We start from the raw sequence: 12,666 nt of genomic DNA on the forward strand, positions 1-12,666 counted from the left end.
GGCTCATAAATAGATACAACTTAACTGCAACTCAAAATATGCACATCCAGTATTTGGAGACACACACCACACACACACACACACACACACACACACACACACATTTCCACAGATGACTATGTGCATTGCATTGAAATAACAAGGAAAACTGCTGTGTTAAATCAACTGCAGAATGTTTTCTAATTCCTGCCTTATGCATTCATTTCAGTTTTTACTCTCATACCAAACCACTTAATGTTTCTTGGTTTGAGAATGTTGTTTGCATATGTAAGGAATCCAAGGAACATGTGTTAAGCCCACAGATGTGTATGTATTCCAATTACTAAAAATTATATACCAACTTCAGTTTTCTCTTTCGGATCCAAATGATAAATTTAAGCCCCCAATTGGCATATCTCGATGTTTGAACTACCTATAGGAGGGTGATTGGAAGGCAAGATCAGTGAAAATAATCTTCATTGAAAGTCCGTATGTTTTGACTCCACCTGTGGCCCTTAGAAATCTGCATGAGAGATGCAAGGCAATGTTTTGTAGAATTTAAAGAAAAATTTAAAATTATGTGTGGATCAAATATTTGATACATAACAGTCCCTGATCACAGGGAAGATCATTAGATTAGAGAAAGAGTTTCAGAGTCAGGGAGCTGATACAAAATTCAAAGGTGTTTTCAGAGCATTTGCAAGACAGCCTTAAGCATTCACCTTTCTGGTCTAACAGATGCTCCTCATGAACCCTGCTGGATTTTCAGAGGAGAGCAGCTCTTTGTTCTATGCTGAGAGGTAGCCTCAGATAAAAAACAACTAACCAAACAACCAAACAAACAAACAAACTCACTCCCGCTTTTCTCCCATGTGAAGACCACCCCCACCCCAACACACATGCACAGAGTACATGAAATTCTGTATTATCAAATAATTTGTTTTTGAGGAAATTATTATTCTCATTGTCACAGGAGTCTTTGTTTATTAAAGGATTCTTCACATTTAGAACTTCTTCAATAGGTTTAAATATTTGTTAGCAGATCATTAGCTGCTTTTCTGGAGAAGAACACCTTTCCATTTTCTAAGAGGACTTAAATATTCTTTAATGAAATAGATAATGCAGGGCAGGTATTATTATCCCCATGTACAAATGAGGAAACAGAGGCTGGGAGAAGTGAAGCACATGTGAGGTCTCACAGCTGGTAAAGGCAAGGTATCCTGGGTTCATTACGACATAGATCTCTGGAATGCCAGTTGAGTACTTTCCAAAGTGGTTAAGACTGTACTGTGGTTCTGCAGAGTGATCCTGGGACTCAGGGCAAGTCCTCCAAATGTCTCTCTGTCCCAGGATCCTTATCTATAAAATAGTATTTGAACTTGTTTATTAATGAATTCTTCTTTCATCTGTAGAATTTTGGAATTTAATAATAGGGTAGAGAAACTTATAGCTAAAATATTATGATCTCTTTCCCATGCAAATAAATGTTAGTTAGAAATAAAGATTGAGAAAGAAACATCTGAAATCATTAGGTAAGTTTGAGGGAAATGATCTTGGTTAGAGCAAGTTGATTTATAACTAGCCTTTTAGGAATCACTACCATTCTATTTATATATAGGCCACAGAGACAGAGTTAAGTTTGTACTCAGACATCTGCAGAAGCATTCTGTGGGACAGCCACTCACAGCTGAAGCACCAGAGGAGAGAATGATTACACCTTTGCTCCATCCTAGCCAACTGTTTGGCATGTGCTCTTTTCTGTGCTTTGTAGCTTATTTAATGCTGTCCCCATCTGACCCCATCTGAAGGTGCTGTGGAGGGATTAGCCATATGTTTTCATTATCCTGCCTTCACTCTCAGCCACATGCTTTGGAGAGGCAATGTAGTGGGTAAATCACACATAAATCACAGATTTTATACTTGGGCAGACTTTGATTCCAATCCCAAGTTTGAGAGGTATGATCTTGGGCTGCTTATTTATTTATTTATTTTATAAATCTCAGTTTTATCATCATCATCATAGCCAACATAATTAATTACTTATTATAGTAAGCACTGTGTCAAGACCATTATCTGCATTGACTAATTGAGGATTTATAACAACCTGCAAGGTAACGTTATTATATTTTCTATTTTATGCATGAAGATTATGAGATGCTGAGAGGTTAAGTAATTTCGAAACCATGTAGTTAATAAGTGGTAAATCTAAATTTCAAACTCAGGAACAATCCATATTCTTAATCTCCACTTGACACTGCCTCTCACTATAAGCTGGGTATATCAGTCAGGATAAGCTATGCTGCTGCAGTAACAAAAACCCCCAAATTTCAGTGGCTTAAAACAACAAACGTTTATTTCTTGCTTCATTACGCGTATTGGCTGGGAGCTCTATCAGCCTCATCCTCATTCCAAGATGAGGCTGACAAGGCAGACGCCTTTTGAAAAGTTAGCATTTATTATGGCACAGAGAAAGAGAGCACTACCCTTGGCACTATTATTATTGATGAATAATTTTTTTTGTGGGGGGCTCTCCTGGGCACTGCAGGATGTTTAGCAGAATCCCTGGCCTCAACCCACTAGATGCTAGTAGCACCTTTCTCCCAGTTGTGACAACTCCAAATTGCCAAATGTCCCCTGGGTGCAACATTATCCTTGGTTGAGAACCACTGCTTTAGTCTAAGATCTTGCAGTGAGCAGTGAAATCCTCCTCCTGGCAGTGATACAAGTCTCAACTCATTGGCCAGAACTAGTCACGTGAACCCATCTCACCACAAGGAACCAGGAAGTGAATCCTACAAAGAGAAACATAGAGGAAAACAGAAATGTTTGGGAAACAACACTAAAGATTACCACAGATGAGGACAATAGTAATATGTCGTATGGACTGTTATGTGGATTAAATGAAATTTAGACATTTAAGTCAGTATGGACATCTAGGACAGTTTAGGCAAACTATATCCAAATCCAGCTATCCATCTGTTGTGGTAAATAGAGTTTTATTGGAACACAGACACGCCCATTTGTTTGCATATTGTCTGTGGCTGTTTTCACACTACAGCAGGGGAGTTGACTGGTTGCAACACAGACTGTAGGCCCCCAGAGCCTAAAATATTTACTACATGACCCTTTACAGGAAAAGTTTGCCAACTCCTGGTTTATAGAAACAAATTTATTTTGGAAGTGGGACTTTGGGGTAAACAGCAAAAATGGAAGATGATACATAGTCCTGTGTCGATCATTGTTTCTAAATTATTAGTGTGTACTTAGCATTATGCACTTGTGCCTCTGTGATCCCCAGCTTGGGGCTGTGACAGGATTCACAACGATCTGCAGCTACTCTCTCTACTTGTATGATTCACAACTTGCAGCTACACCTTTAAGTTAAAAAAACAACTCTGTATTGATCTTTCTCATACATACAGAAAAATTCCCACGTCATAAGTCTACAACCTCATGAGCTTTCACAGGCTGCGCTCACCCACAAGTGCCTTCCTGCTCCCTTCCAGACCTACTCACTGCTCTAGGGCACCCTGACTTCTAAGAGCAACAATAGCCAGCTTAAAAAAAATTTTTTTATCATGGACGGTTTTCAAACATGTACAGTGGTAGAGAAAACCATGAGATGAACCCCCTTGTATCTTTCAGCAGCTTCAAAAATTATTAGTGTTTTGTCATTCATGTTTTATATACTCTCTCTCTCACTTCTCTCTCCAGATAGGTAGGTAGGTAGGTACATAGGTAGATAGATGGATGGGGAGAGGTAAAATACCTATTATCTATATATTACATAATAAGATAGGATGTATTAGTATATGTTAATCTGTATAATATCAATTGGATCCCTATTTTTATAAGCTTTAACTTACCTTTTCTCATTTGTAGAGTAGGGATAATAATAGGACCTGCATAAATCTTCCTAGGGTTGTTAAAGATTAATTGATATCCATAAAGTTCTTAGGAAAGCAGGTAGTAAGTATTCAATAAATATTAAACATCTCCATCAAAATCAGCATCACCTGGATATAAGAAACTAATTATCAAGATCATAACTGCCCTCCCTTCCTTTCTCTAGGTCTATGCTGTGGTGGTAATTGCATCTGTAGTAGGATTTTGTCTGCTGGTAATGCTGTTTCTGCTGAAGTTGGCAAGACACTCCAAGTTTGGCATGAAAGGTAAGAAGGGTTGTGTTTATTTTACTTCTTATGTGGAATCATTTTTGGCTTGTGACTAATGCTAATTACCACTAAAGAAGGAAGCAGCTAGATTTACGATGACTAGGGGTGAAGGCTGAAAAAATAGCAATAAGGCTATGATACTACAAATCAAGACAGAACAAAATCATGTTGATTATTCAACACTACTCACTTTCCAATGAGGACAGCTGTCCCAGAAGACACAGAACTGGCTTCTTGAGTTTTAAGTGCCTAACAATGGTATAAAAAAATAGTACCCGAGTTTTACTTTTGTTTCAGAAAGGCAGGCCAGGCTGGGTGGCAGTAGGCTAGTTATGGACGCATGTATTTTGTGTAGAAAGGTCCTTTCTGTTGTACATTTGACTTCTAGAATTTCCATGGTGTGCTTTTTGTGTTGCTGCTGCTTTTTCAGATTCTCACCTTTTGAAATTTAAAGTGTTGGGAAGCAAAATAAGAACAGCCATTGGAGGTACATTGATGCTTTGTGAATGAGTGGCTTCTTATTTTAGTGGAAAAGTTCCTAGTGCTCGATTAAAAATTAGGGTCTCTGTTGCCCCGCAATAGACCATTGGTCTCTTTTAGAGGATTGAAAATTCATTTTGGGGGATGGGGGAAACATATTTAAATGTTCTTGTGATATAAGTAGCCAAGAGTTTCAGTGATTAAAAAGCATTTGCTCTGAAATTTAAGCGAATGTATTGACTCATATGTTATCGTTGAATTCTGCGTGGTCTCTTATAAATAGCCACTCGCTTGGGAAATCTGTGAGGAAGGTTTAGTGGTGTCTTTCTTAATTGTGTTGGGGAGACAGTCAGGTGGGCTTTCTTGATCTGTATGGTTCATTACAATTACTATTAATGTCATTTGCTTACTTGAAAGTGATGTTTAAGTAGCAATAAGTTGTCCAATGTATGCCGGGCTCTGGGGTGAATCAGATCCATTTCTTTTTTTTTTTTTTAAATTAATTAATTAATTAATTTATTTTTGGCTGTGTTGGGTCCTTGTCTCTGCGCAAGGGCTTTCTCTAGTTGCGGCAAGTGGGGGCCACTCTTCATCGCTGTGCACGGGCCTCTCACTATCGCGGCCTCTCTTATTGCAGAGCACAGGCTCCAGACGCACAGGCTCAGCAGCCGTGGCTCACGGGTCTAGTTGCTCCGCGGCATGTGGGATCCTCCCAGACCAGGGCTCGAACCCATGTCCTCTGCATTGGCAGGCAGACTCTCAACCACAGCGCCACCAGGGAAGCCCAGATCCATTTCTGATGCTTTTTCCTCAGCCTTTGTTGGTGCCCATGACCAAGATTCCCAAACCTGAAATGAATGAGGAGGAGCAGTGGTAAATTAGGCCTTAAAAAAACACCTAAACCTCCTCCTGACTCCCCCTTTGGCCTGTTGATCCTTGACATTTCTTTTGAAGGAGGAAAGACCTCTCATTCTCCAATTATGAATAAGGTTTGGGAGAGGGACTGTACTATAGTGATTTTAATTAATCCTGTGGTGGTGGTTTGCAAACTTGACTTTGCCTCAGAAACTCCTAGAGAGCTTGTGAAAACACAGATTTCTGGGCTACCCTGAGAGTTTCTGATTTAATAGGTCTGTGGTGGGCCTGGAAATGGGCATTTCTGATGGTTTCCAAGGGATGCTGCTTTTTCCCAAGCATTCTCAGAGAATCACCTTTCTGTGGGATAAACATGGGTTCCCAGGTCTCTTTCCAAGCGTGACAAGATGTGGGAGAGGCACTGCAAACCAAACCCACCCATGGCTTCGAAGACCTTTCTGGGTCCCCGTGTTCGGCTGGTGCCCAGGTCTGGCGTAGGCTGCTCCTCTCTGTGTGCTAGCCACCTCCCATGGGATTTTGTTCTCCTCATCCTGATCAGATGCTTTCTTTCCTTAGAGGCACTTGGGGTGGATGTCCCCAAGCAGGGTGTTTACTGGACAGAGCCAGATTCTAGCTCTGTCACTTTCCTGTCTTGAGGGTTGACTTGGAAACTTTTGTCTTGTGGCTCTTCAGAGAAAGGGTATATTCAGGTCCTACTGGGAGCTCAGAAAGGCTTTGGGAACCCTAGGAGCAATATTTGGGAGTCACTCCCCACCCCCACTTTGTGTTAAGAAAACAACAGAAGAATGATCTGTAAATGTGAACTCACTCTCTGTAGTGCAGTGATGGAGGAGAAGAAAAGGCAGACGTTTTGTTTCAGAGAAGATGGTATTTCATATACTGACTCTGTCACTAAGACTGACAAAGTATTTTATTTGGATAATTTGGGGTGACCACTGCTGAAGCACCTACATTTTCCGGGTATAACCTAAGGGTATCGTTAATGATTGGTAAGAAAGGTTTTACTTAACCTTGTCACAGATCCAGTAAATGGCTTTCTTCAGGCAGTAACTACTAGAGCATATGTTTTACTCCCTTATTTTTAGACATAAATAAAATTGTTTTTAAAATTTTGTCTCAGAGACTCAGGTTCTTGTTTAGAATAGCTTTTTTCTCTATTTTTAGCTACACGTCTAACTGTGCCATGGTTTGGACAAAATGGGCCTGAGTTGAGGTTCTTGATTTACTGGTCAAATGCTGAGTTGTAATTTGGGGGATCTAGAAGAGAAGACAAGGCTCATGCAATGAAACTGCCTAAAAAGTGGTGTTTAACAATGTAAGTTAAAAGGACCTCTTGTGTAGCATAGGAGACTATATTCAGTATCTTGTAATAACCTATAATGGAAAAGAATCTGAAAAAGATATATATATATATATATATATATATATATTCTTGTGTGTGTATATATATACACACACACACACATATATAGATGTAAAACTGAATCACTTTGCTGTACACTTGAAATATCTACTATACTTCAATCAACAAATTAATGTAACTTAATGTACTTTAAATGCTATTAGAGCTGTTGAAAAAACATACACCTTAAAAAGGGGAGAATGTGTAAAAACAACTATTATACTTCCTGAAATAACCAGAAAACATGTCACTTGTGATTTCTGAGTAACAACGGTATGAAATGTGCATAGCCTTGGCCAGAACCAGTGCCTAGGTTCTGTGTAAGAGGCCAATGGCTGACGTGCAAATGAGCTATTCCAAATGTAATTCTTGCCCTCCTAAGCACCTTTGGGGAGATTCTACCGCCATGCATATTCCCTTGTCCTGGGGACAGATTGAGACTGAGGGACGGCAGCCAGCCCACTCATAGGTGTTTCCAGCTTTTTGCATCCCCAGCATTGCACACTTCAGCCTCCACTGTTTCAATCCATTGTAGCAGCGTTGGGATTATAAATTACAGTTTAATACTATTGATTCAACTGATTCCCAGGGTAACACAAACCAGAAATCTCTTAAAATCACACTGCAGCTGCGTGCAGGGCAACTCAAGATTTATGGATCAACCCTAGAACCCAAACATCATTGAGGGCATTGCTTTCCATGGGAAGGTGATCCCTAAATTCCAAATGAGGGAGTTAAACCTAGATCTTAGAATACAACAGTGAGCTGTGCTGTGTTCTTTGGAGATGGGTCTATGTGACTGTATGCTTCATAGGGTTTTTTTTCATCTGTTCTGTCAGTTCACTGTAACCAAATCCTGATGGTGCAATCTAGAACATAGAGGCCAGACTGTGAGCTCCAGAGTCCATATTGGTCTTGTTCATCATTACTTACCCAGTGCCAAGGCCAAAGTTGGCAGTTGGTAAATATTAATTGATGGAATGAATGATCACAGAGAGTTTTCAACTCCATCCACTTTAGTTTGTTAATTGGAAAACAGTTAATATTTGGAGGGCAGCTTGTATATGAATGGTTAAAGAGAGATATTGGAGCTTTTCTAAGCTTCTAAACTTAAAAGAAATGATCCCAGATAAGTAATGGTCATAGACAGGGAGTCATTTTGTCCAGGTTTTGTCTTAGGATATGTGGGTTTTCACACGCTGTTTTAAACTGTTACTGTTGTTGAAGTTTGGAGGATTCATTCTGGCTTTCCATTTTGCACGTGAGCCTCTTCAGTTTCTGCCTCTCTCCCTCCAAATGTGTGGCCTCGTAATATGTGTCTTTGTCCAGCTTTGAGGCTGGCAGAAGTGCCAGATGGTGGCTCTCATCTTGGTGCTAACCTAGAAATTATGTTTCATTATCGTTTGATATGTTTTAAGCCTCTTGTTGCGAGTGTCCAATAGACTACCAGCCCTGTTTCAATAAAGATGTCAAGAGGTAGAATTTATCCTATTCCATTTCTCCATGCTCATTTCTGTGCCTTAACACCATCCTTTTGGCTTTTGGTTGAATATCTAGTTATCATAATTGCAGAGTCCTGAATAGAGCTCCTCTGTTAGTGCTTGGCCATCTGTATAGGGATTATTCATATGCATGTTTAGTATGGGTGCGTGAACTATATAACACATCTATCTAAATCTATGCCTGTATCGATACCCTGTAGGTAAATGTATAATTTTATCCCTTTTCTTTGAAGAATGCCTGTGATTTATTTTAATTTTCACTGAAGTAGGGCTCCAGGACCTTTCCAGAGCAGCTCTATTGCCAAAGGAACAGGCAACCAGGCCTTTGAATGCTCTCATTTTTGTTGTAACCAAGTCTTGTGTTTAGTTCTCACATTGCTTCCTGGCTCCCTTTCTTCGTTGAAAATGTAGAAGTGCACATAAAGGGGAAGTGGAAGCATCTAGGGGCACAAGGGCTGCCAAGTCTTCTGAGAATGCTCCACATTGGGAGCCCCGCCTGACGGCATTGATAGTGAACAGGGTTGGAAAACAAAAATAAGGGAATCAAAAGGGCGGAGGGGGATTGGCAGTCACCACACTGGTGAAGAATAGCTGTGACCATCAGCTTTCTGTTACTTGCGTTTCCTGATGGAAGTCCACATACGATATTTATTCTCTAAGTCCCAATGCATCCTTTGTCCTTCTGGAGTAAATATAAAAGTGACCTGATGAGGTCCCGCAGGAGGAACTGAAATAGGAAGGCTTTTCTCTTATTCAGGTTTGATGGCCTGCAGATTTCCTCTGCAGCCGCCTGTCCTTGACATAAACCTCTCGTATGTCTTCATTCCTGCTAATTGAGCAGTAGGCATTTCCAACTCAAAATTGACCAAAAAACTTCACTGCCTGAGAACACAGAGCCAGGTTTTAACTCCAGATTCAACGTCCCCAGTTTAAGTTTCTCCTCTTATATAAATGATCTTCTAAATGTCTTTCAACAGCAACCAAAAATTTGGTTCTTTAAAAATAGTCATAAACATAGTGCGGCCAAAGCTAAAGAGGTTGAAGGTTAAAGCCTTTTATATGAGCTGAAAACAATTCTGGAAAATTTAGGAGGTTGACTTTAGCAGATATTTGGATCAACTTTTGAAAGAGGGAAAAATGTGACTGAAAGCCAGAAACACAGTTATAGAAACTTCTGTAAGGACAGACTGTTTTCCATATGATCCTTCCCCCCCACCATTTTTTTAAAAAGACAAATAACATTTAAGTATTATAACAGTAACACATGAATGCGTTCTCGTTTTTCAAAATTTCAAGCACTTTAGAAATACATAGAGCTAAAAGGGAAAATTCATCTTCCTTTCCCACTACCATTTCCACTCCTAGGGATAACCTTCTTTAACCATCCTCAGTGCATATATTATGTCAATAATAAGATATATAGCTTCATTCACTATGTAGATAATCAAATATATTCATTTTTGTTTGCATAAAGACATTATAATACCAATTTGTTCTGCATCTTTTTAAAGGTAACTGTTTGCCTTGTAGATCTTTCTGAATCAATTCTTTTCTGAATTCTATTCCATAGTATTTCTGAGTACTCTGGTGTCAGGCTACCTCGGTCTGAATCCTGGCTCCGCCCATTACAAGTATGTGACTGAGCAAATTTCTCATCCTCTCTTGCCCCAGTATTTCCATCTGTAATGGGGCAATAACTGTACCCACCTTAGAAGCTTGTTATAAGATAAACGGAGTTCATGTATGTGAAGCACTTTGGAAAGTTACTGGCATTTAGTAATTACTATACAAATACTTACTGTAATTTTATTATTACTATTATATTATTAATGAATTGGGAAATGTAAAAAAATTTACACTTTTACCAAGTTTTTAGAAGAGTATTATAAATAATACCTTACTTATAAAGACAGATATTTGGAAATGGATTGCTGAGAGAAAAGGTTTGTATATTTTTAATGTTGATTTTAAATGTTGATAGATTACCTTGCAGGAATGCTTTATCAATTTACACTCCCACCAACAGTAGATGAGGGCATCGTTTTGTTTATGCTTTCACCCATATCAGATATTATCAAACTTTTTTATTCTTGCCAATTCACTTACAGTGTTATTCTGATTACTAATAAGGTTAAGCATTTTTATCATGTGAAGAATAGAAAGAAATGTTTATTTTTATTTGTTGACTTACCTTATAAATTATATGTACTAATCTTTTATCGGTTATATACATTGCTCATATTTTCTTCTAATCTTTTGACTTTTTAAAATAGTGTCTTTTGGCAAACAGGAAGATTTACTTTTTTTATAGAAGCAAATCTGTCCATCTTTTCTGTCTAAGTTTTGCATTTTGCTGAGGAATTCTTCCCCTCCCTGAGGTTGTAAACATACATTTTAATATTTTTTTCACTAGCTTTACTTTGTATGTGTGTGTTTTTTTTTTATGTGCTCTTTAATCTCTTTGAAATTCTTTTTTATTTTTAACTTGATGTGAAATACTCTGTCTCTTTCAGAGATACATGTAATAAAGATATTTGCGTGACATTTTCAGAGAGACCAACAGTACTATTTTAACTTTCTGGAATCAGAAGGTCATTAATAAAAAGAAATTTTGAAGAGTTTAGTGATTAACTTTTCTTTTAAAGTAAGTAATAGGCTTTGTTGGTTCTCTTATTTTATTCTCACAAAAGAGTATCAGAGAATACAGGGTTTGTTTTTGTTTTTTTTAACTGCCCTCCCCGGCTTCAGTATATTTTAGCATTCTCTTAATAGAGAACAAAATTTGTCAATAACAATCAAATCCTTGGAAATTTCATAAAAGACATGCAATTGAAAGAGTTATTGAGTAATTTGACAAACTGGAAATTAATCAAAAGAAGAGTTAACCCAAGTGTGCTTTTCTTGTCCTTTGGAGATGTTATATAAACCTTTACCCTTATATTCGTGAGGTGAAGGTCTACTTTCTGAAGTCTCTTCTTGTAGGGTCACCATTTGGGTTATGCCTATATGAGGGCAGAACATGCATATTCTTTGCAGCATATTGAAAATGGGCCCAGAACTTTCAGGAACTGGCCCGATCAGGCAAAACAGGAAGCAGAAGCAGCAGCGTTTTTCCCATTCGGAGTACACTGACCTCGAACTTCTAAAATTCCCTCTCTTACATGGGTATCCCATAAGCCCAGTGTGATTCATGGGAGAACCCAGATTTGCCTGTAATGTAGAAAGTGCAGCTGTATTGTTTAGGGACTTCCCACGCTACTGGTTTCACAAAAAGGTAAAGGGTCCCTTAAGAAGTTAGATTTTGTACTTAAAAGTCAGAACTTGCTACCCCCTCTTTGGTCCTCCATAAATCCTGTGGTGAACTCACTTTGACCTCCTTACACAGATCATCACGCACTTTAAAAAAGACTTCCCAAACTGTAAAGTCTGCTACTTTTCTTCTTCTTTTCACCCTTCATTCCTCTTTTTTTACCTTTCATTTTTTTCCCTGCCATTTTGTCTGTCCACATCTCTGTGCATCCTAATTTTACATTCTTCCCTCCCTATTTTGGTTTTCTTCCTCCTCATTCCTAGCATCTGATTTTGGTGGACCAGCTTTTCAGAATTTGTGAAGAAGACAGATAATAACTTGGCTTAAATTCTAACATATGCTCTGACTTTATCCTACTTTATTTTGGGCAAGAATACTGAATGACTCGGGGAATAAATTTAGCTCTAAATCAGCGGAACTGTCACGTGGTAATTCAGAAGACAGCCTGTTTGAATACTGCACGTCCTTCATGTTTGTACGTTGTTAACTCTTAAGTCTTCAAACCTAGGAGTGTATAGAAATGTAATATTGGAGACTTATGAATCAGACAAGTTTGGGTCCAAATCTCGTGTCTCCCACCTGCTAACCATAATGTTAGGCAAAATTTTAAACTCTGTAAATCGTAGGTTCCTCTCTGGTAGAGGGAATAATACCCATCTCTTAAGTGATTATAAGAATTAAATCAGTGCTTAGTTTCATGCCTGGCTCATTGAATTAATTCTCTGAGGCAGTTATTGTTCAGATTTATGTTTTAGTAACATATCACTAAGGAAAAGAGTATGGGGAGAGTCCTGTCTGAATTTATACTGATTCAGAATTGCAGAAAAATGTCCCAAATGCATACAGTGTATATTTAAGGTTTATTAGTTGAATTTATAGAAAAAAATTGTAATTTTAATGTGTCTATATTTTATGGGTATGTATTATGAATTTAAAGTTGCT

At 38.4% G+C, this 12,666-nt stretch overlaps 1 protein-coding gene across 5 annotated transcripts in view; it reads left to right on the plus strand.

Annotated features, from left to right (window-relative positions):
- NTRK2 (neurotrophic receptor tyrosine kinase 2) overlaps window positions 1-12,666 on the plus strand; it is a 366,665-nt gene that overhangs the window by 80,746 nt on the left and 273,253 nt on the right. For all 5 annotated transcript variants that reach the window (XM_068552108.1, XM_068552106.1, XM_068552107.1 and 2 more), the window contains one exon: window positions 4,052-4,151. In XM_068552108.1, coding sequence (XP_068408209.1) covers window positions 4,052-4,151 — 100 coding nt within the window. The remainder of the gene's footprint in view (window positions 1-4,051; window positions 4,152-12,666) is intronic.

Source organism: Eschrichtius robustus, chromosome 10, assembly GCF_028021215.1.
Source record: "Eschrichtius robustus isolate mEscRob2 chromosome 10, mEscRob2.pri, whole genome shotgun sequence".
Taxonomy (NCBI): Eukaryota; Metazoa; Chordata; class Mammalia; order Artiodactyla; family Eschrichtiidae; genus Eschrichtius; species Eschrichtius robustus.